At 43.4% G+C, this 25,650-nt stretch overlaps 1 protein-coding gene across 4 annotated transcripts in view; it reads right to left on the bottom strand.

Moving 5' to 3' along the window:
* Positions 1–15,700: 15,700 nt before the first annotated feature.
* LOC106592205 (glucagon receptor) overlaps positions 15,701–25,650 on the bottom strand; it is a 65,217-nt gene continuing 55,267 nt past the window's right edge. For all 4 annotated transcript variants that reach the window (XM_045690772.1, XM_045690775.1, XM_045690774.1 and 1 more), the window contains exons 10-14: positions 24,482–24,551; positions 21,033–21,121; positions 20,530–20,674; positions 18,840–18,881; positions 15,701–18,653 (exon numbers count right to left, since the gene is read on the bottom strand). In XM_045690772.1, coding sequence (XP_045546728.1) covers positions 18,234–18,653; positions 18,840–18,881; positions 20,530–20,674; positions 21,033–21,121; positions 24,482–24,551 — 766 coding nt within the window. In that variant the 3' untranslated portion in view covers positions 15,701–18,233. The remainder of the gene's footprint in view (positions 18,654–18,839; positions 18,882–20,529; positions 20,675–21,032; positions 21,122–24,481; positions 24,552–25,650) is intronic.

Below are 25,650 nucleotides of genomic sequence, written 5' to 3'. Positions count from 1 at the left end.
ATGGAGAGCTGCCTCAGGTGACATCATTCCCACGACAGGCTCATTAGGGCGAATGCCGTACTTTATGCACCACACTGGCAGCTCTCTCATCTCTCTCTCTCTTAATTTCCCCATTAACCCCGTCACAGTCTCTGCCTCGTACCCCTCGCTCACCTCCAATGTCATCCCGACTGGCTCTGGTTCCGACCTCAGCTCCACCGACTGTCCCGTGTGCCCCCCCCAAATAAAATATTGGGGCTGCCTCTCACGCTCGTTGCGCTCTCTCTCCTCGTAATAGCGCCTCTCCGCTCTCGCCGCTTCAATCTCCCACTGCGGGAGGCGATAATCCCCAGCCTGAGTCCATGGTCCCTCTCCGTCCAGGATCTGTTCCCAAGTCCATTGGTCCATCACGCTGTACTCCTGCTGCTCCTTCCTCTTCCGCCGCTTGGTCCTGGTTTGGTGGGTAATTCTGTAACGGCTGTCTGAGGAAGAAGTGGACCAAAATGCGGCGGAGTTAGGGTTCGTCATATTTAATTACACGAACACTATGCAATTTACAAAAACAACAAAACTGACAGCCAACACAGTCCTGTCAGGTGCAACCACAATGACAAGCACAATTACCCACGAAACACAAAGGAAACGTAGGCAACTTATGTGTGACTCCCAATCAACCACAACCCTCTACAGCTGTGCCTGATTGGAAGTCACACGGCCAAAATCAATGAAACAAAAAACACACACTCCCTTCTGCCACATCCTGACCCAACTACACCCTCTACTGGTCAGGACGTGACAGTCATCTACAAAATAGCTTCCAATACTCTACTCAGCAAATTGGGTGTAGTCTATCACAGTGCCATCTGTTTTGTTACCAAAGCCCCTTATACCACCCACCACTGCGACCTGTATGCTCTAGTTGGCTGGCCCTCTCTACATATTCGTCGCCAGACCCACTGGCTCCAGGTCATCTATAAATCTATGCTAGGTAAAGCTCCACCTTATCTCAGCTCACTGGTCACGATAACAACACCCACCAGTAGCACGCGCTCCAGCAGGTATATCTCACTGGTCATCCCCAATTGCTGCCAGTGACTGCTACGAATTGCAAAAATCGCTGAAGCTGGAGACTTCACGAACTTTAAACATCAGCTATCTGAGCAGCTAACAGATTGCTGCAGCTGTACATAGTCCATCTGTAAATAGCCCACCCAATCTGCCTACCTCATCCCCATATTGTTTTTATTTACTTTGCTGCTCTTTTGCACACCAGTATCACTACTTACACACCATCATCTGCTCATCATCATCTGCTCATCTATCATTCCAGTGTTAATCTGCTAAATTGTAATTACTTTGCTACTATGGCCTATTTATTGCCTTACCTCCTCACGCCATTTGCACACACTGTATATAGACTTTTTTCGATTGTGTTATTGATTGTATGCTTGTTTATTCCATGTGTAACTCTGTGTTGTTTCTGTCGCACTGCTTTGCTTTATCTTGGCCAGGTCGCAGTTGTAAATGAGAACTTGTTCTCAACTAGCTTACCTGGTTAAATAAAGGTGAAATAAAAAATTCAATTTTTTTTAATTGTAACTCAACACCACTAGCAGTAATAAACTAAGAACCATGTGTAACCATGGTAACTCAACACCACTAGCAGTAATAAACTAAGAACCATGTGTAACCATGGTAACTCAACACCACTAGCAGTAATAAACTAAGAACCATGTGTAACCATGGTAACTCAACACCACTAGCAGTAATACACTAAGAACCATGTGTAACCATGGTAACTCAACACCACTAGCAGTAATAAACTAAGAACCATGTGTAACCATGGTAACTCAACACCACTAGCAGTAATACACTAAGAACCATGTGTAACCATGGTAACTCAACACCACTAGCTGTAATAAACTAAGTACTATGTGTAGTTCTACAATGGTAACTCAACACCACTAGCTGTAATAAACTAAGTACCATGTGTAACAATGGTAACTCAACACCACTAGCTGTAATAAACTAAGAACCATGTGTAACCATGGTAACTCAACACCACTAGCAGTAATACACTAAGAACCATGTGTAACCATGGTAACTCAACACCACTAGCAGTAATGCACTAAGAACCATGTGTAACCATGGTAACTCAACACCACTAGCTGTAATAAACTAAGTACCATGTGTAGTTCTACAATGGTAACTCACGTTGACTGGATCTTCAGTCTTCTAGTGGAAAACAAAACATTACGGTGTTTAACCCTGGGATTGTGAGAGGTTAGGAGAGGTCTGGAGGTCAAGCTGGCTGCCAGAAGAGTTGATAGAAAGGTGAAGGGTGGAGAGGAGAGAGGTGTGTGATTACTTTATCCTCTGTCATTTGTTTCTCTCCTGTCGTTAACATAGAGAACACACACACATACTTAACTCGGCTCTGCTTTCCAGCTGTGTGGAGATACAGACATACACACACACACACACACACACACACACAGACGCACACATAGACACACACACAGACACACGCGCACACACCCATACACACACAGGAGCGACACCCTGCTGATCCCTGAAGGAGCTAAATGCCAAGAACATAAACTTCCTCACTCAGCACTACACAAATCAGAGAGAGAGAGAGAGAGAGAGAGAGAGAGAGAGAGAGAGAGAGAGAAACAAATAAATAACTAAAAAGAGACATGGGAGAAGAGATTCAGAAGGATAAAGAGAGGATGATAAAGGTGTAATATCTCTGTAGAGGACAAATGGCTCCTTACTTCTATCATGTTGTAAATATTCCTGTGGGCAATGTACCTGCTCTACCATTTCCTTCTAAAACTCCAAACCCATTGAAACACAACCCTCTGTCATCCCTGTGGGTGCTGTTATTCTGCTTGACTGATTCCTAGTCTACAGCAGTTCTCTACAGTTTAATTACTCAGAGATACACTTCTTTAATGTTACACTTCAAGCCATAACTTTTCTCTATATAATTATGTAGCCTACTCTCACTGCTTTTCTCTCCCTCTCTTTGTTTCTCTCTCTCTCTCTCTCTCTCCCTCTATCTCTCTCTCTCTTTCTGTCTCTCTTTCTGTATCTCTTTCTCCCTCGCTTTCTCTCTTTCTCTCTCTCTTTTCCTCTCTCTCTATCTCTCTCTCTCCCCTTTTCTCTTGGTGTATCTCTCTTCTCCCTCTCTTCTCTCTACTTGACAATGTCTCTCTTCCTTTGAGTACACACTCAGTCAGTCTCCAACCAAATACACTCTCAGCCACATTAAGGGTGCTGCTCTGGGGCTGACCCTGTGCCTCTCAGCGTGTGTATGCGTGTGTGTGTATCTGACGGTGTTGAGAAAGGAATTACGTATTTCTGTAACCAATGGACAATAAAGTATTGATTGTATTCTACTGTCTCTACTAAGAAAAACCGGCAACCCTCAGACTCAGTTTGAGAATGATGCAGTCGACAGATGCTTGGACCCCTCTGTCAAAGAACATTCCAAAGTGTTGAGTTGTTATCACTCTATTGGACAGAGAGAGAGAGGAAGATGGAGGGAGAGAGACAAGAGAGGGAGAGAGAGAGAGAGTCACGGAGAGACAGAGGGAGAGAGGGAGAGAGTTGGCGAGAGGAAAACAGAGAGAGGGGAGAGAGAAAGAGTGAGGGAATAAAAGAGAGATGGAGTGGAAGAGAGAGAAGAAATAGAGAGATGAGAATGAGATGGAGTGAAAGAGAGAACAGTATAATATTTAGCAAACACTTCTCCAAAGCATGCATTTTTTCTTCGTATGGGTGGTCTCGGGAAGTGAACCCACAATCCTGGCATTGCGAGAGACTTGCTCTACCATCTGAGCTACAGAGGACCAAAGAGGGGAGGAAAAAAGAGAAGAGAGAAAGAGGAAGAAAGAGGGAAGACGGGAAGAAGGATAGGAGAGAAAGAGGGAGAGAGGGAAATGGTAAGAAAGAGAGAAGGAGAGAGGGAGAGAGAGAAAGAGGGAGAGAGACAAAGGGGAAGAAAGAGGGAAGAGGAAGTGAAAGAAAGGGAAGAAAGAGAGAAGAGGGAGAGAGAGAAAGAGGGAGAGAGAGAAAGGGAGAGAGAGAAAGGGAAAGAAAGAGAGAAGAGGAAGTGAGAGAAAGGGGAAGACAGAGAGAGGAGGGAGAGCGAGAAAGAGGGAGAGACAGGGGTAAAGAAAAGGTCAACCAGTGGAGCACCAACACCGTTACAATCTAGATTGATGTGTTCGTTTATCTTCCCTTTTCTCCTTTGACTTGTTACAACACCAGATAATACTATAACACGTCAGATGTCTCCATTCTGCTGGAACTCTTGTCTGGTGTAATGTTTACTGTTCATTTATGATTGTTTATTTCACTTTTCTTCATTGGTTATTTCACTTGCTTTGGCAATGTAAACATATGTCAAAACTAGGAAGAGAAGAGGTGGAAAAGAGGAGAGGGAGAGGAGGAAAAATGTAAAGGAAAAGAGGTGTGAGAAGGGGGATAAGTAGGAGGAGCAGGAGAAATAGGAGGCAGGGATTAGTGTTGCTATACTCAAGCTCCACTACGTTGTCCATAGTAGAACATGACAAGCGGTTCGGTAGTCACATTTTTAAACTTTCTGTACTTCTGTCAATTGTGTCTCACGCCGTCTACAGATTGAGAGGATCAAGTCTTTACCGAGGAACCACTGAACTCACTGGCTGCATCACGTTAGCTCCCCTCTCGTACTGACTCTAGTCTGTCCTGAGGAACCGCTGAACTCACTGGGAGTCTGGCCTTCGTCGTGTTAGCTCCCCATGCTACACAGGACAACACACTTGAATAATACAACACGGCATGTAGAAATATTGAAACTGTTCATTACTATTCACAAAACAATGTCCATACCGGCTTGAAACACTACAATGCTAGAAGATAAACCGGTAGCTCCCAGCTTTGTAGGCTAATTTCCTTTGCCAGCTTACAGCGCAAGCTAGCATCAATTCATTACCCATAATCGGCCCTCAACCAATCATGCTATTTATTTATTTTTTTGCGTTGTTCGTAACTTGTTTTGTAAATAATGTAGTTGTTACCGTCTCCTATGACTGAAAAGAGCTTCTAAACATCAGAACTGGGATTGCTCACCTCAAACTGCACGAAGCGTTTTTCTTCAATGAGTCGGACACGAGGGATACACTGTTGATACCCGACCAGGCCCCGATCCCCGTGATTCGCTGGTGAAGGAAACTGAGATTTCGAGCAAAAGATCAGGGTGCCATGTGAGGACCCGGCGACAAGAGGCTAATCTGCCCTTGCCTTCTGTCTTGTTAGCTAATGTTCAATCGCTGGAATATAAATGGGATGAACTGAAAGCACGTATATCCTACCAACGGGACAATAAAAACGGTGATATTTTATGCTTCGCCGAGTCGTTGGTGAACGACACCATTAAGAACATAGAGCTGGCGGGTTATACACTCTATCGGCAAGACAGAACAGCAGCCTCTGGGAAGCCACGAGGCAGGGGCCTATGCATTTATGGAAACAAGAGCTGGTACACGATATCTAAGGAAGTTTTGCTCGCCTGAGGTAGTGTACCTTATGATAAGCTGTAGACCACACTATTTACCCAGAGAGTTTTCATTTGTATTTTTCGTAGCTGTCTACATACCACCACAGAGCAAAGTTGGAACTAAAACCGCACTAAATGAGCTGTATTCCGCCATAAGGAAACAGGAAAACGCTCATCCAGAGGCGGCGCTCCTAGTGGAAGGTGACTTTAATGCAGGGAACCTTAAATCAGTTTTACCTCATTTGTATCAACATGTTAAATGTGCAACCAGAGGAGAAAAAAATTCTAGACCACCTCTCCTCCAGACACAGAGACGCGTACAAAGCTCTCCCTCGCCCTCCATTTCTCAAATCTGACCATAGCTCTATCCTCCTGATTCCTGCTTACAAGCAACATTTTAAGCAGGAAGCACCAGTGACTCGGTCTATAAAAAAGTGGTCAGATGAAGCAGATGCTAAACAACAGGACTGTTTTGCTATCACAGACTGGAATATGTTCCGGGATTCTTCCGATCGCATTGAGGAGTACACCACATCAGTCACTGGCTTTATCAATAAGTGCATCGAGGACGTCGTCAACCACAGTGACTGTACGTACATACCCCAACCAGAAGCCATGGATTACAGGCAACATTCGCACTAAAGGGTGGAGTTGCCGCTTTCAAGGAGCGGAACTCTAACCTGAAAGCTTATAAGAAATCCTGCTATGTCTTCGACGAACTATCAAACAGGCAAAGCGTCAATACAGGACTAAGACTGAATCGTAATACACCGGCTCTGACGGTAGTCGAATGTGGCAGGACTTGCAAACTACAAAGGAAAGCACAGCTGAGAGCTGCCCAGTGACACCAGATGACCTAAATAACTTCTATGCTCACTTCGAGTCAAGGACCACTGAAACATGCATGAGAGCATCAACTGTTCCGGATGACTGTGTGATCACGCTCTCCGCAGCCAATGTGAGTAAGACCTTTAATATTCACAAGGCCGCTGGGCCAGACGGATTACCAAGATGTGTACTCCGAGCATGCTCTGGCCAACTGGCAAAGGTCTTCACTGAAATGTTCAACCTCTCCCTGTCTGAGTCTGTAATACCAACATGTTTCAAGCAGACCACCATAGTCCCTGTGCCCAAGAACACTAAGGTATCCTGCCTAAATGACTACCGACCCGTAGCACTCACTACTGTAGCCATTAAATGCTTTGAGAGGCTGGTCAGGCTCACATCAACACCACTATCCCAGAAACTCCTGGACAAAAGGAACACCTATGTGAGAATGATATTCATTGACTGCAGCTCAGCGTTCAACACCATAGTGCCCTCAAAGCTCATCACTAAGCTAAGGAACCTGGGACTAAACAGCTCCCTCTGCAACTGGATCCTAGACTTCCTGACGGGCCGCCCCCAGGTGGTAAGGGTAGGTAACAACACATCCACCATGCTGATCCTCAACCCAAGGGCCCCTCAGGGGTGTGTGCTCAGTCCCCTCCTGTTCACTCATGACTGCATGGCCAGGCACAACTCCAACACCATCATTAAGTTTGCTGATGACTCAAGAGTGTTCGACACCGACAACGATGAGATCACCGACAATGATAAGACAGCCTATAGGGAGGAAGTCAGAGACCTGACCGTGTGGTGCAAGGACAACAACCTCTCCCTCAACGTGATCAAGACAAAGGAGATGATAGTGCACTACATGAAAAAGAGGACCGAGCATGCCCCCATTCTCATCGATGGGGCTGTAGTGGAGCAAGTTGAGAGCTTCAAGTTCCTTGGTGTCCACATCAACAACAAACTAACATGGTCCAAGCACACCAAGACAGTCGTGAAGAGGGCACGACAAGACCTATTCCCCCTCAGGAGACTGAAAGATTTAGCATGAGTCCTTAGATCCTCAAAAGATTTTACAGCTGCACCCTCGAGAGCATCCTGACGGGTTGCGTCACTGCCTGGTACGGCAACTGCTCGGCCTCTGACCGCAAGGCAGTACAGAGGGTAGTGCGAACGGCCCAGTACATCACCGGGCCAAGCTTCCTCCCATCTAGGACCTCTATACCAGCCACCCTAATCATAGACTGTTCTCTCTGCTACCACACGGTAAGCGGTACCGGAGCGCCAAGTCTAGGTCCAAGAGGCTTCTAAACACCTTCTACCTCTAAGCCATAAGACTCCTGAATAGCTAATCAAATGGCTATCCCGCCATACGCTGCTGCTACTCTCTGTTATTGTCTATGCAAAGCCACTTTAACAACCTGCATGTACATAATTATCTCAATTACCTCGACACCGGTGCCCCCTCACATTGACATATTGACTCTGTACCGGTACTCCCTGTAAATAGCCCCGCTATTGTTATTTACTGCTGATGTTAAATAATTTTTTTCTTATCTCTTTCTTTTTAAATTATTTTTTTGTAGGTATTTTCTTATAACTGCATTGTTGGTTAAAAGGGCTTGTAAGTAAGCATTTCACTGTAAGGTCTACAGCTGTTGTATTCGGCGCATGTGACAAATAACATTTGATTTGATTTAATACTTTGTTTGTGATAATATGCGAACCATAATGCAAAATATGCTGATCTCAAAGCTGATTATCACCCAAAACTTTATTAATTCACTTTATTAATTGGCTAATATGTAGTATAGATTTGGTATCCTTTTGGTATCGAGTATCGTGATGATATCGATTTTGAAGACAAAATTCTGCTATCGTGAAAACAATAGCTTGGCTATGTATGACGTTCATGTTCTTTCAGAATAAGAAGACATTCCCACTGAGCCCATTTAATGCAACTATCAATATTTAATTAACTCGTTTCAATGGGGAAATGTCATTCAAGTGATGGCCACACACACACACACACACACACACACACACACACACACACACACACACACACACACACACACACACACACACACACACACACACTATGTGAATGATTGATTCCACTTTTTTATCTATTTTATCATTCCATCAGTCATCAGTGAATCCATATTGTTGAGACGATGGCAGTATATGACTCTTTTAATTAAGAATCATTCCCTCTTTACCCACCCACCTCTGTCTCTTTTTCTCCCTCTTCCCTCCATCCTTTTCTCTATTTTCAAATCTTTCTCTCTCTCTCACCACCCTTTGTTCCTCCTTTCTCTCTCTCTCTTTCTCTTTCTCTCTCGCTCTCGCTCTCGCTCTTCCTCCTTTCTCTCTCTCTCTCTTCTTCCGTCTATCCATTTCTCTGTCTTTTCACCTCTCTCTCTCCCCCTTTCCCATTTCCCTACTTCTCTACCCCTTCCCCCTCTCTCTCACCTCCCTTCACCCCCTCTCTCTTTCCCTCCCTCTCTCTCTCTCTCTCCCTCCATCTCCTCCCTCTCTCCCTCCCTTTCTCTCTCTCTCTCTCTCTCTATCCCTCCCTCTCTCTCTCCCTCCCTCTTTCCCTCCCTCTCTCTCTCTCTCCCTCTCTCTCTCTCCACATTAGTTTTCATGTACATGTACTAGTCAGTCAGGGAATGGTGGGGATTAAGTGGAGAGGAGGACAGTTGAACACACTCTCACTGCTAACTCAAGGATGTCTATCACTGTTCAGACTGCCACAGGAAACCCACATAGAGAACTGTCAGGTTACTCTCTCCTTCTGAAAAGACACAGGCTGCGTCACAACTGACACCCTATTCCCCATATAATACTTTTGGACATGGCCCATCTGGTCAAAAGTAGTGCACTATGTAGGGAATAGGGTGCCATTTGGGACTAGGTATGATATGAGGGTCAAAGTGCTACTGTATCAATGGGTAGGAGGACTATAGCTTTGATCTCAACTGGCGCTAGGCAACCATAGAACGTTCCCCATGTGGTTCATAACCACTTCTCCCCCTCTAAATGGGGATGTAGGTTCACACACACACACACAGACTCACACACACACGCACACACACACACACACACAGACTCACACACAGACTCACACACACACACGCACACGCACACGCACACACACACACACACACACACACACACACACACACACACGCACACACTCACACAGAGGCAGGCGCACACACACACACACTTACACACCCATCACACAATGATTAAGTAGGGAGCTGACCTGGAAATGTGGGGTTAACCAAAGTTATGGTCATCAATTTAAACGCTGACTAAACACTGAAGAAACCCTGTGAACACTGAACACATACAGCTCCAGATGGATGGACTGTGCGTGAGTGTTTGCGTGTGCGTGTCTGTGAACAGGATACACATGTGGTTTAAGATGAATGGGGTCTTGTTTCAATGTTGAAACAGAGCAGAGTGGCAGAGCCCAGATAAGAGCAGTGGATTAATCAGGCCTTAAAGGCTCAAACAACAACACTCTGGGCACAAGTACTGTCTGATTCACAGCAACACACAGCAACTACTGCAGCTCGGAATACAGGAGAACAGTGGGGCGGGGTGATGTCACAATGAACAACATCTTGTCTCAAGAGGACAACATCATCACACTGAAGCTCACTGTGGGTGGAAAATCTTTTTTGAAAAAAGATAGTCATTTGAAGATGGAGGGTTTTAAACAAATTTAAGAGGAGAGAAATCAGGGGGAAAGTAATTTAGGTGCATTTACTTACATTTTAGTCATTTTGCAGACGCTCTTATCCAGAGCAACTTACAGTAGTGAATGCATACATTTTTTCTCCGTACTGGTCCCCCGTGGGAATCGAACCCACAACCCTGGTGTTGCAAACACCATGCTCTACCAACTGAGCCACACGGGACCATATTTGGGTAGAGAGAAGAGCGGGGGAACTCATTTGAGAAGAGAGGACAGAGGGTTAAAACACATTTTGAGAAGAGAGGACAGAGGGTTAAAACAAATTTTGAGAAGAGAGGACAGAGGGTTAAAACACATTTTGAGAAGAGAGGACAGAGGGCTGAAACTCATTTTGAGAAGAGAGGACAGAGTGCTGAAACTCATTTTGAGAAGAGAGGACAGAGGGCTGAAACTCATTTTGAGAAGAGAGGACAGAGGGCTGAAACTCATTTTGAGAAGAGAGGACAGAGTGCTGAAACTCATTTTGAGAAGAGAGGACAGAGGGTTAAAACACATTTTGAGAAGAGAGGACAGAGGGCTGAAACTCATTTTGAGAAGAGAGGACAGAGTGCTGAAACTCATTTTGAGAAGAGAGGACAGAGGGCTGAAACTCATTTTGAGAAGAGAGGACAGAGTGCTGAAACTCATTTTGAGAAGAGAGGACAGAGGGGTAAAACTAATTTTGAAAAGAGAGGACAGAGGGCTGAAACTCATTTTGAGAAGAGAGGACAGAGTGCTGAAACTCATTTTGAGAAGAGAGGACAGAGGGCTGAAACTCATTTAAGAAGAGAGGACAGAGGGATAAAACTAATTTTGAGAAGAGAGGACAGAGGGATAAAACTAATCAGCATTACGTAAAGTCTCCTCAGCCTTCAAAACAACACATTCACCCACCACCATCTATCTATGTCCAATGTAATGGATGTTACACACACTGTTCAATAGGCCTTAATGAAGCATCCATCACCAATATACAGACAGTTAGATGCATTACAAACGGCACCCTATTCAATAGTGCACTACTTTAGACCATACATTACATTTACATTTTACATTTAAGTCATTTGGCAGACGCTCTTATCCAGAGCGACTTACAAATTGGTGCATTCACCTTATAATATCCAGTGGAACAACCACTTTACAATAGTGCATCTAAATCTTTTAAGGGGGGGGGGTTAGAAGGATAACTTTATCCTATCCCAGGTATTCCTTGAAAGAGGTGGGGTTTCAGGTGTCTCCGGAAGGTGGTGATTGACCGCTGTCCTGGCGTCGTGAGGGAGCTTGTTCCACCATTGGGGTGCCAGAGCAGCGAACAGTTTTGACTGGGCTGAGCGGGAACTGTGCTTCCTCAGAGGTAGGGAGGCGAGCAGGCCAGAGGTGGATGAACGCAGTGCCCTTGTTTGGGTGTAGGGACTGATCAGAGCCTGAAGGTACGGAGGTCCCGTTCCCCTCACAGCTCCGTAGGCAAGCACCATGGTCTTGTAGCGGATGCGAGCTTCAACTGGAAGCCAGTGGAGAGAGCGGAGGAGCGGGGTGACGTGAGAGAACTTGGGAAGGTTGAACACCAGACGGGCTGCGGCGTTCTGGATGAGTTGTAGGGGTTTAATGGCACAGGCAGGGAGCCCAGCCAACAGCGAGTTGCAGTAATCCAGGCGGGAGATGACAAGTGCCTGGATTAGGACCTGCGCCGCTTCCTGTGTGAGGCAGGGTCGTTCTCTGCGAATGTTGTAGAGCATGAACCTACAGGATCGGGAACCATAGGGCTCTGATCATCATATGTGCACTATATAGGGAATAGGGTGCCATTCAGGACGATATCTACAATATCTACAATATATTTTTCTACAATACCTACAATACCTATATTCTACAATGTCTATATTCTACAATGTCTATATTCTACAATGTCTATATTCTACAATACCTATATTCTACAATGTCTATATTCTACAATGTCTATATTCTACAATACCTATATTCTACAATACCTATATTCTACAATGTCTATATTCTACAATGTCTATATTCTACAATGCCTATATTCTACAATGTCTATATTCTACAATATCTATATTCTACAATACCTATATTCTACAATGTCTATATTCTACAATGTCTATATTCTACAATGTCTATATTCTACCCAACCTATATTCTACAATTCCTATATTCTACAATGTCTATATTCTACAATGTCTATATTCTACAATGTCTATATTCTACAATGTCTATATTCTACAATATCTATATTCTACAATACCTATATTCTACAATGTCTATATTCTACAATACCTATATTCTACAATATCTATATTCTACAATGTCTATATTCTACAATGTCTATATTCTACAATACCTATATTCTACAATGTCTATATTCTACAATATCTATATTCTACAATACCTATATTCTACAATGTCTATATTCTACAATGTCTATATTCTACAATGTCTATATTCTACCCAACCTATATTCTACAATACCTATATTCTACAATGTCTATATTCTACAATGTCTATATTCTACAATGTCTATATTCTACAATGTCTATATTCTACAATATCTATATTCTACAATACCTATATTCTACAATGTCTATATTCTACAATGTCTATATTCTACAATGTCTATATTCTACAATATCTATATTCTACAATTTCTATATTCTACAATACCTATATTCTACAATGTCTATATTCTACAATGTCTATATTCTACAATGTCTATATTCTACAATGTCTATATTCTACAATGTCTATACTCTACAATGTCTATATTCTACATGGGTGGGAAGGGAGAGGAGGGTGGGCGGAGGGTATGAGTGACCAGTGTTACCGTGGTGATAGAACCTGGTCCTGGATTTTAAGAACACTGGTGGCTGTTCTGTTACTGAGTCTGATGGGGCTGTAATGTTCCACCCCCACTGTACACACACAGACACACACACGCGCGTACGTACACACACACACACACACACACACACACACACACACACACACACACACACACACACACACACACACACACACACACACACACACACACACACACACACACACACACACACACACACACAGGACTCTGTGATGGAGACTGTTGTAGTGGTGAGGTGATATAGGACAGTGTGATGGAGACTGTTGTAGTGGTGAGGTGATATAGGACAGTGTGATGGAGACTGTTGTAGTGGTGAGGTGATATAGGACTCTGTGATGGAGACTGTTGTAGTGGTGAGGTGATATAGGACAGTGTGATGGAGACTGTTGTAGTGGTGAGGTGATATAGGACAGTGTGATGGAGACTGTTGTAGTGGTGAGGTGATATAGGACAGTGTGATGGAGACTGTTGTAGTGGTGAGGTGATATAGGACTCTGTGATGGCGACAGCATCAGCGACTTGCTGGCGTGGGAGCACAGCATGTTATCAGTCACATTGTATTGTGTTATCTAGAGAACTGACCATGTTCTACCACATCAAAGAGCCTTGCACCTCCAGCCCTTGGTTTCCACTAGTTACCACAGCCACAAAGTCAAAATTGGCAATATAGTAAAAATGTATGAAAACAAAATTGGGCTATTTGGTCTTAATTTAAGGTCAGGTTAAGACATAAAGTTAGCAGTGTGATTAAGGTTAGGGTTGAGGTAAGGGTTAGGTTTAAAATCTAATTTGAAGAAGAGAAATAGTAGAAATATGTGGGGTTTATGACTTTGTGGCTATGGTAACTAGTGACAACCCCAGCCCTAGTCGGGACTTTCCCACGAAGTACAGGAGACTCTATTTGCCTCCTGAGGCACATTTCTGTTGTCCGGTCGCAACATTCAAATTGAGTTGTTTTGATTAGATTAGAATCTGACACAGGAGGTTGGTGGCATCTTATTTGGGGAGGACAGGGCTCGTGGTAATGACTGGAGCAGAATCAGTGGAATGGTATAAAATACATTAAACACAGTTTCCAGGCGTTCGTTGCCATTCCATTGGTTCCGTTCCAGCCATTATTATGAGCCGTCCTCCCTTCAGCAGCCTCCACTGGAATCCCAGTAGGATGTTCGATCCTTTTTGTTTTCCCCAGCAAAGTAGAAAGTAATGCAACATTTCCGTTTGTCATGGTTAATAAACGGACTGTGTCTCCTTTGGTTAATTGAGATCTTGTTTCCAAGCTTCCTGTGTGTACAGAAAAACAGTCCTTTTGTCTTAAGGGTTATTCACCTCTCTTATTGGTGACAGTCATTTAGTCAGCTTTATTTAGCATCATGTCCTTCATGTTCACCGTTATTGGTTGAGTGTTCATTCGTTTGTGAGTAATACATCTATTCATTGATTTGAGAAAATACATTCTTTGTTTGTAGACTAAATCTTTGATCGACTACTTTCATCATTTAGAAGTGGTATGCTGCTTGTGTTTCCAACTGGATCCCTCCGCTTTTAAGTGACTGGGTTCATGTAATGCTAGAACTCTTGACGTCTAGAATCAGCCCGTAGTGTGTAGACATTGTTAATGAGGAAAATATTGACGTTGACAAATGACATTCACGGTGTGTCTCGTCTCTTGATTTCTCCTCAGCAGTACAGCGGTAATAGAGGCGGCTAGCTGCCAACGGCTGGAAAGGACAGACTGCTGAACAACATGTTATTGATGATAATACGTGATAAACTGATCAGAAGGTCAGAGGGTTCGGGTTAAAGCAGTACTGTATGTTCCCACAGTGCACAGATGTTAATTCAACGTCTATTCCACATCGGTTCAAAGTCATTTCATTGAACCAGTGTGTGCCCCGTGGGCTTGGACAATAAAGTCCTGCTCGTCTTCCTCTTCAGGCGAAGTAAACCGCTGACTCATAGAAAGAACGAAGCAGGTTTTCATTCCACCACATTGAGATCATTATAATAGCATTGTAATGAGGACCTCAGAGGAAATAATCAATCAATCATTGGTGAATGGTTGGTGAAATAATTGTGTAGAATGATACGTATGTGTACATGCAAACAATTGATTGGTGTTCAAGCCTTTGTTTAAACCACCTGATGACAGAAGTTGTGTCCCAAATGGAACCCTCTTCACTATAGCCCATAGGGCTCTGGTCTAAAGTAGTGCACTATATAGGGAATAGGGCACTGTGCCAAAAGTAATGCACTATATAGGGAATAGAGTTCTGTGCCAAAAGTAGTGCACTATATAGGGAATAGGGCTCGGTGTCAAAAGTAGTGCACTATATAGGGAATAGGGCTCTGTGTCAGACATAGTGCACTATATAGGGAATATGGTTCTAGTCAAAAGTAGTGTACTATATAGGGAATAGGGCTCTGTGTCAAACATAGTGCACTATATAGGGAATATGGTTCTAGTCAAAAGTAGTGTACTATATAGGGAATAGGGCTCTGTGTCAAACATAGTGCACTATATAGGGAATATGGTTCTAGTCAAAAGTAGTGTACTATATAGGGAATAGGGCTCTGTGTCAAACAGTGCACTATATAGGGAATATGGTTCTAGTCAAAAGTAGTGTACTATATAGGAAATAGGGCTCTGTGTCAAAAGTAGTGCACTAGATAGGGAATAGGGTGACCTTTGGGATGCAGGAAGAGAGAACAGTCTTGTTGGTCATCTCTTTTAATCAGTAGAATCTTTCAAATCATGTTGACTTTTAACGGAACACAGAACAACATACTTCATTCCTGTTCTTCTCTGTTTTAGAACTTGGTATGTACATTCTACAGATGATGGAGATATCACGTCATGAGTAGGCTAGAGACAGGAGTTTACCCTGCCCATGGGACCTATCCAGGGCCCGTATTCACAATACCTCTAAGAATAGGAGCAGGAGTGCTGATCTAGAATCAGGTTTGCCTTTCAGAACATAACAAATAAGATTACATGGACAGGGAGGACCTGATCCTAGATCAGCATTCATACTCTGAAATTAAACCTTTATTCAACTAGGCAAGTCAGTTAAGAACATATTCTTAATTACAATGACGGCCTACCACAGGCCAAACTGGGACGACGCTGAGCCAATTGTGTGCCGCCCTATGGGACTCCCAATCACAGCCAGTTGTGATACAGCCTGGATTCAAACCAGAGTGTCTGTAGTGATGCGTCTAGCACTGAGATACAGTGCCTTAGACCACTGCGCCACTCAGGAGATGCTTCGTTAATACAGGCCCAGGCCTTTAGCTGGTGTTAGTTAATAACAATGGGATTGCAGAGTCGTTCCTGGTTAGTTAACGTCGTCAGGAAATCCTCTGGGCCCTTCTCATGATGACGCCCTAGACCTCACGCACTGTACGTGGGTTCAGTGAGGACAGATCAGCCTATTGGGTATTAGCCTTTTGCATCATCAAGCTCTGATTAGTCTGAGAAACGCTGGGATAGATCACAAGCATATGAGTTTCTCCAGGACCTACGATCTAGAGGTTTTCCTGCACGGTGAGGTCACAGAATAAAACATCCACAAAAACAGAAAACCTTGTATCTTCACCATCTATATGTACACACATTGTAATGTCTCCATTAGTCCATAGCGCTAGTCCACAACGATACAGACATTCTGACAGAATATGTCGGGTCAACGAAATGAGGAAGAGGGCAAAGGGGGGAGGGGTGCATGGAGGGGGGAGTGGGGTTACCCCATCCCTTATAGTCCCCCTGGAGGTAAGAGCTGGTATGATGCATCCTTATGTCTGATTGGTGGTCGGTAGGTTGGCTGTCCTTATAGAACTTGAATAACTTACATTTTATACAGTCTGTCTGTGAGTCTGTCTGTTTCTCTGTCTGTCCACTCAAATGGGGCCAACAGTTCATGGTGAAACTCAATATTCCCTCCAAAAAAAATTGCACCCAAACAAACGACCCATAATCCTCTCAGAAGGACGGCGAGAGGTCCAGTCCTCCACAGTCCCATAATCCTCGGGGGTTCCAGAATTGTCTGTCAGAATGCCAGACAGACCTGGCAACAATCTGGAATGTCCCGTTGTTCCACAGCTGAGTCTGTTCTCTGGGGTGTTCTGATCTAGTCCTGTCCTGGCCTGAGAGGGCAGAGGTAGAACGCTCTGGGAGGAACGTGTGTGTGTGTGCGCGTGTGCGTGTGTGCGTGTGCGTGTGCGCGCGTGCGTGTGTGTGTAAATCTGTGTAAATGTCACTTATTTTGACCCCGATTAGATCTATAATATGAATGGTTTAGTTATGCAAGATGTTATCAACAAGACTTCTCCATGGGTGTTTTGGTAGGAACATGCTGAACTAAACTAAACTGTGCTGGCCAACAGTGAAGTACGGTGGCTGCTGAGGGTCATACAGTACCACAGCGCTGAGCTTTCAAATGGCACTCTATGCACTATACAGGGCTCTGGTCAAAAGTAGTGCACTTATATAGGGAATAGGGTTCTGGTCTAAAGTAGTGCACTATATAGGGAATAGGGCTCTGGTCTAAAGTAGTGTACTACATACAATAGGGTTCTGGTATAAAGTAGTGCACTATATAGGGAATAGGGTTCTGGTCTAAAGTAGTGCACTCCATTTGGGCCACACTCACAAAGACATAGAGGACAAGTGAAGCTCTCAGTAGCAGTAGAGAACAAGAACACATGATTTTGAAAATGGTGGGTAATTACCTCCAGCCAATGTGAAGCTACACCAATCCTATGTTTTAAATGATTGACGGGGGTGCTAGTGCACACTTCTAGAAAAGGGAGGAGAATCGGAGCACAGCCAGGGAGTTGTTGAGCGAGGGTTGCGTTTGGTTAGCGGTCGTACACATGGACACAGCTAGCAGGCCTGCTAGTTTTCCTTTAGCAGTAGTCCTCGTCAACTGAGATTTCCTTGAGGTCCTGAACACAGTGGAGAATGTGGTCAATCCCGTGTGGTCAGAATATGGTCACAGAAAAACCAACAGGAAAATGGTTCATATTTTCAGACCATCAAGTCTTCTGGACCTGCAGTAAACCAATCACTCAATCAACCAATCAATCAATCAACCAATCAATCAATCCATAGGATCTGGACCTGCAGTGCATTAACGGTCCCCTCCAGTAGGTGTGTTGTCTCTTTCTACACCCGAACACTTTAGCAATCTATCAATCAACCAATCAATCAATCCATTGGCCGGGGATGGTCTTCCCCCCGTTGGTCAGAAGTTGCTTTCTGCGCCCTCCTCTGGGCGTGCATAACTCTGTGCCCTCTCCTCCAGACAAATGTTCTCCATCAGAGTGCTGCAGTTGTTAGTGCCACCGTGTGGTGTGGAGGGACACTGCAGGGAGGTTTGACTCTTTGCTTTATCCGTCCTGTTGTGGCAGGACCCCACCAATCTACTGCTCTCATTGGGGGTGATGGAGGTTGAGGCAGGGTTAGGATCTGGGTCGTAGTCGGGGTTGGGGGTTAACTGTGAGTCTTTAGGGTCGCTGCCGTTGTCTTGGACCCCGGCCAGGTTGCCGGTGACGATGCTGCCGCTCTTGACGTGCGCCGTGTGGCTGTATGTATGACGGTACTCTTCCTCGATGTCTTTACCCAGCTTCCACCTCTTCCACTTTTTCAACATCTCAGACTGGACCTGGTGAAACAAACAGATGGAGGGAGAGAGAAGGAGAGAGGAGGGAGGAAAAAAGGGAGAGAGAGAGAGAGAGAGAGCGAGAGAAAGAAAGAGAGAGAGAGAGAGATGAAGACAGACAATAATAAGATTCTATAAGAGGGGGGAGACGAGAGAGAGGGGGAGAGGGAAAAGGGGATTCAGACTCACCTCTTTGTTGACGAAACAATACAAGATGGCCACCAGTAGGCCCTGTAGAGGGGGAGAGGTTAAGAACACCTTATCACCATGGTAACACACCTTAACACCACATTAGTTGCGTTTATTAGGATCCCCATTAGCTACTGCACATGTCTCAGCTACTCTTCCTGGGGTCTACATAAAAGACAAATACATGACAAAGTACAGAACAGTAATAGCAGTGGTAGAAAAAGTGTCCTATTGTCATACTTGAGTAAAAGTAAAGATGACTTAATAGAAAATGACTCAAGTAAAAGTGAAAGTCACCCAGTAAAACCCTACTTGAGTAAAAGTAAAAAAGTATTTGGTTTTAAATACACTTAAGTATCAAAAGAAAATGTATTTGCTAAAATATACTTACGTATCAAAAGTAAAAGTATAAATAATTTCAAATTCCTTATATTTAGCAAACCAGACGGCACCATTTTTTTTATTTGCGAATAGCCAGGGTCACGCTCCAACATTCAGACATAATTTTATAAACAAAACATTTGTGTTCAGTGAGTCGCCAGATCAGAGGCAGTAGGGATGACCAGGGATGTTCTCTTGATAAGTGTGTGAATTGGACCATTTTCCTGTCAGAATGTAATGAGTACTTTTGGGTGCCAGGGGAAATGTATGGAGTAAAAGTAAAAGTTGTCAAAAATATGAATAGTAAAGTAAATATACCAAAACAACTACTTAAGTAGTACTTTAAAGTATTTTTACTTTAGTACTTTACAGCAGTGATTAATAGACAAGAACAAGATAAGATGTTACATGATATCCTAAATAAATATTTACTCACTATTCGTATATACATGTTCATATTCACATCACAGTCTTATTACTGCCCTATTTCCCCTCTATGACAGCGTTACACCTTATCACCATGGTAATACAACATAACGCCACATCACAGTCTTATTACTGCCCTATTTCACCTCTATGACAGCGTTACACCTTATCACCATGGTAATACAACATAACACCACATCACAGTCTTATTACTGCCCTATTTCACCTCTATGACAGCGTTACACCTTATCACCATGGTAATACAACATAACACCACATCACAGTCTTATTACTGCCCTATTTCACCTCTATGACAGCGTTACACCTTATCACCATGGTGACACAACATAACACCACATCACAGTCTTATTACTGCCCGATTTCACCTCTATGACAGCGTTACACCTTATCACCATGGTAATACAACATAACACCACATCACAGTCTTATTACTGCCCGATTTCACCTCTATGACAGCGTTACACCTTATCACCATGGTAATACAACATAACACCACATCACAGTCTTATTACTGCCCTATTTCACCTCTATGACAGCGTTACACCTTATCACCATGGTAATACAACATAACACCACATCACAGTCTTATTACTGCCCTATTTCACCTCTATGACAGCGTTACACCTTATCACCATGGTAATACAACATAACACCACATCACATTCTTATTACTACCCTATTTCACCTCTATGACAGCATTACACCTTATCACCATGGTAATACAACATAACACCACATTACAGTCTTAATAATGTCCTGTGGGCCCTGGACAAAAATAGTGCACTATATAGGGAAGAGGGTGCCATTTGGGACACATCCGATGATGCCCATACAGGAAGTGATGTAAGTTTGATCTCCTGACCTGGAAGGAGTTGAAGAGGAGGTCGTAGAAGAGGCGGATGAGACGCATCTTGGAACCTTTGGGGACGGACTCATCGATGACTAAGGTGAAGAGGATGGCGTGAATACCCAGCAGAGGGATGAGGGTCAGAGTGGATTTAGCCAGCCTGAGAGAGAGAGAGAGAGAGAGAGAGAGAGAGAGAGAGAGAGAGAGAGAGAGAAGGGTATGAGGGAGAGAGAGAAGGGGGAGAAGGTGAGAGAGAGGGAGAGAGAGAGAGAGAAGGGAGGAGGGCGACAGAATGAAAAGGGGGAGGAGAAGGAGAGAGATGGAGAAGGCGAGAGATAGAAAGTTATCAAATTGAAAGAAGGAGGCAGAAGGTGCGAGAGGAAAAGTTGGGGTCATAAAAGGAGGATGTTACAGAGACCAACCACACAATAGACACACAACTTTATAACCTGTTAATATATCAAGCACATGACTTTAAAAGGGAACATGGGATGGAGGGATTTGTAGTCCTCAACCACCTGAACTTGTAATCTGTGTATCTCATCTGATGGGCCTTGAGCTTCGACATCAGGATCTTTATAATCCGGATGAAGATAAAGAAATTCATCTGAGAAAGAGAACGAGAAAAAGACAAAAAGAGAAAGAAATTAAGCCCACCCTAAATATTAGCATAGCCAATTGCTTCTCTATAGTCTGTCTGTCTGTCTGTCTGTCTGTCTGTCTGTCTGTCTGTCTGTCTGTCTGTCTGTCTGTCTGTCTGTCTGTCTGTCTGTCTGTCTGTCTGTCTGTCTGTCTGTCTGTCTGTGTGTGTGTCTGTGTGTGTGTGTGTGATATAGGTAGGGTCTCCCCAGAACTATAACTTCTTCTACTAACATACATGGTCACTGTAAAAATGATTCAGGCGCTAAGTAAATATTACCCCTCGACATCTATGATTTTAACATGAAAATGCAGGTTTCTGGTTTTACGTCAATATTTGACTACCTTAAAACTTCATTTTAATGTGTTCAAAAACATGACATTGAAAATGTAAATTCAATGTAATATACTGGGTCTAATTTAGTCAATTTTTACTCTAAACATAATAATTGTTTTTGCAACAACTTCCCAAAAGGCTCTGTTTGTAGAGGATTGTGGGTAATTCAGCATTTCTAGACTTCATTATACTTTTTTTGACATTATAATTACTCAGTTAGTTGTACTATGAGGTGTAATGGTTCCTTCATGTTGGAGGATAATTACTCAGTTAGTTGTACTATGAGGTGTAATGGTTCCTTCATGTTGGGGGATATTTACTCAGTTAGTTGTACTATGAGGTGTAATGGTTCCTTCATGTTGGAGGATATTTACTCAGTTAGTTGTACTATGAGGTGTAATGGTTCCTTCATGTTGGAGGATAATTACTCAGTTAGTTGTACTATGATGTGTAATGGTTCCTTCATGTTGGAGGATAATTACTCAGTTAGTTGTACTATGAGGTGTAATGGTTCCTTCATGTTGGAGGATAATTACTCAGTTAGTTGTACTATGAGGTGTAATGGTTCCTTCATGTTGGAGGATAATTACTCAGTTAGTTGTACTATGAGGTGTAATGGTTCCTTCATGTTGGAGGATAATTACTCAGTTAGTTGTACTATGAGGTGTAATGGTTCCTTCATGTTGGAGGATAATTACTCAGTTAGTTGTACTATGAGGTGTAATGGTTCCTTCATGTTGGAGGATAATTACTCAGTTAGTTGTACTATGAGGTGTAATGGTTCCTTCATGTTGGAGGATAATTACTCAGTTAGTTGTACTATGAGGTGTAATGGTTCCTTCATGTTGGAGGATAATTACTCAGTTAGTTGTACTATGAGGTGTAATGGTTCCTTCATGTTGGAGGATAATTACTCAGTTGTGCTATGAGATGTAATGGTTCCTTCATGCAGGAGGAACAAGCAGCATCTTACAGTGCTTGCAGTCCTACCTCCACTGACTGCTAGTGGAATGAGCACTGCGTTTAGCAATACCTGCTGAAGTGGGTTAAAATGGCAAATAATTGAAGATGTAAATAACCGTTTTAAACATTAAGACTTGATCACTGAATGTACGTAATCAAAAAGTATATCTAATTAATAGTAACAATTTTGGAATTTAATAAATGAAGTTAAGATTTATGATTTATGCGATATTATAGTTACTGGACTTAATATATCAGTGTTTGTGCATCATAATACCTCATGTTGAAAAACTCTAGAAGCTGATGCAGATAGTTAAGTCACTTTAACCTGTTGGGGCTAGGGGGCAGTATTTGCACGGCCGGATAAAAAATGTACCCGATTTAAACTGGTTACTACTCTTGCCCAGAAATGAGAATATGCATATAATTAGTCGATTTGGATAGAAAACACTCTAAAGTTTCTAAAACTGTTTGAATGGTGTCTGTGAGTATAACAGAACTCATATGGCAGGCCAAAACCTGAGAAGATTCCATACAGGAAGTGCCCTGTCTGACAATTTGTTATCCTTCTGTTGCATCTCTATCAAAAATACAGCATCTCTGCTGTAACGTGACATTTTCTAAGGCTTCTATTGGCTCTCAGAAGGCGCCAGAAAGTGGAATGACGTGTCTCCTGTCTCTGGGCGAAGAACAGCAGGAGATTTTGTGAGTGGTCAGGCTGGGAACAGTGACACTGGAGATGCGCGTTCACGAGAATTCTTAATTTTTTCCTTTCAGCCTTTGAATGAATACAATGTTGCCCAGTTGGAATATTATCGCTATTTTACGAGAAAAATAGAATAAAAATTGATTTTAAACAGCGTTTGACATGCTTCGAAGTACGGTAATGGAATATTTTGAATTTTTTTGTCACGAAATGCGCTCGCGCAGCACCCTTCGGATAGTGACTTGAACGCACGAACAAAACGGAGCTATTTGGATATAGCTATGGATTATTTGGAACCAAAACAACATTTGTTGTTGAAGTAGAAGTCCTGGGAGTGCATTCTGACGAAGAACAGCAAAGGTAATCCAATTCTTCTTATAGTAAATCTGAGTTTGGTGAGGGCCAAACTTGGTGGGTGTCAAATTAGCTAGCCGTGATGGCCGGGCTATGTGCTCAGAATATTGCAAAATGTGCTTTCGCCGAAAAGCTATTTTAAAATCTGACACCGCGATTGCATAAAGGAGTTCTGTATCTATAGTTCTTAAAATAATTGTTATGTATTTTAGTAAATTCACCGGAAGTTTGTGGTGGGTATGCTAGTTCTGAACATCATATGCTAATGTAAAAAGCTGGTTTTTGATATAAATATGAACTTCATTGAACAATACATGCATGTATTGTATAACATAATGTCCTAGGAGTGTCATCTGATGAAGATCATCAAAGGTTAGTGCTGCATTTAGCTGTGGTTTTGGTTTTTGTGACATATATGCTTGCTTTGAAAATGGCTGTGTGATTATTTTTGGCAGTGTACTCTCCTGACATAATCTAATGTTTTGCTTTCGCTGTAAAGCCTTTTTGAAATCGGACAATGTGGTTAGATTAACGAGAGTCTTGTCTTTAAAATTGTGTAAAATAGTCATATGTTTGAGAAATTGAAGTTGTAGCATTTTTGAGGTATTTGTATTTCGCGCCACGCGATTCCACTGGTTGTTGACTACCTAGCCCAGGGAAGTTAATACATCAGAATACCTCATGTTGAAATACTCTAGAGATCAATGGATAGAGTGGAAGAGAGTGAGAGAGAGTGAGAGAGAGAGAGAGGGGGAAAGAGAGAGAGCGAGAGAGAAAAGAGAGAGTGAGAGATGGGGAAGAGAGAGAGAGAGAGAGAGAGGGGGAGAGGGGGAGAGGGGGGAAGAGAGAGAGAGGGGGAAAGATAGAGAGGAGAGAGAGAGAGAGGAGAGAGAGAAGGGAGAGAGAGCGAGAGCGAGAGAGAGAGAGAGAGAGAGAGAGAGAGAGAGAGAGCAGAAGAGTAAACTCACCAGGTAAGCTAACAGGATGGGAGAACGTATAATCCACCAGTAACCCATGTTGATGTTCCTCTCCCAGCACCTAAACAACATCATCGTCATTATCATCATCACCATCATCACCATCCCCACCATCATCATCATCAACATCACCACCATCATCATCACCATCATCATTATCGGCATCAACGTTCCCACGTTTGCAGGAGACTGCATCCAAGGTAAAGGCTCCATATGTCGGCTCAATCGGAAATGACCTTTAAATGTCGAGAGCTCTATGAGGTGGATCCACATCTGATCCAATTATATCCCAGCCTAAATAAATCATACTCTGCAAATGTAATGTTTTCCAAGTAGTGAGCTACAGAGAATGTGGTCTAACTCTAAGGAGAGAGGGAACAGTCTAAGGAGAGAGAGGGAACAGTCTAAGGAGAGAGGGAACAGTCTAAGGAGAGAGAGGGAACAGTCTAAGGAGAGAGAGGGAACAGTCTAAGGTGAGAGAGGGGGCAGTCTAAGGAGAGAGAGGGAACAGTTGAAGGAGAGAGAGGGAACAGTCTAAGGAGAGAGAGTGGGAACAGTCTAAGGAGAGAGAGGGGGCAGTCTAAGGAGAGAGAGGGAACAGCCTAACGAGAGAGAGGGAACAGTCTAAGGAGAGAGAGGGAACAGTCTAAGAAGAGAGAGGGAACAGTCTAAGGAGAGAGAGAGGGAACAGTCTAAGGAGAGAGAGAGGGAACAGTCTAAGGAGAGAGAGAGGGAACAGTCTAAGGAGAGAGGGGGGGACCAGTCTAAGCAGAGAGAGAGGGAACAGTCTAAGGAGAGAGGGGGGGGAACAGTCTAAGCAGAGAGAGAGGGAACAGTCTAAGGAGAGAGAGGGAACAGTCTAAGCAGAGAGAGAGAACAGTCTAAGGAGAGAGAGGGAACAGTCTAAGGAGAGAGAGAGGGAACAGTCTAAGAAGAGAGAGGGAACAGTCTAAGGAGAGAGAGAGGGAACAGTCTAAGGAGAGAGAGGGAACAGTCTAAGGAGAGAGAGAGGGAACAGTCTAAGGAGAGAGAGGGGGACCAGTCTAAGCAGAGAGAGAGGGAACAGTCTAAGGAGAGAGAGGGAACAGTCTAAGCAGAGAGAGAGAACAGTCTAAGGAGAGAGAGGGAACAGTCTAAGGAGAGAGAGAGGGAACAGTCTA

The sequence above is a fragment of the Salmo salar genome, chromosome ssa12 (assembly GCF_905237065.1).
Source record: "Salmo salar chromosome ssa12, Ssal_v3.1, whole genome shotgun sequence".
Lineage (NCBI taxonomy): Eukaryota > Metazoa > Chordata > Actinopteri > Salmoniformes > Salmonidae > Salmo > Salmo salar.
Note: the sequence above shows the minus strand (reverse complement) of the source record. Positions and strands in the feature narration are given on the sequence as shown.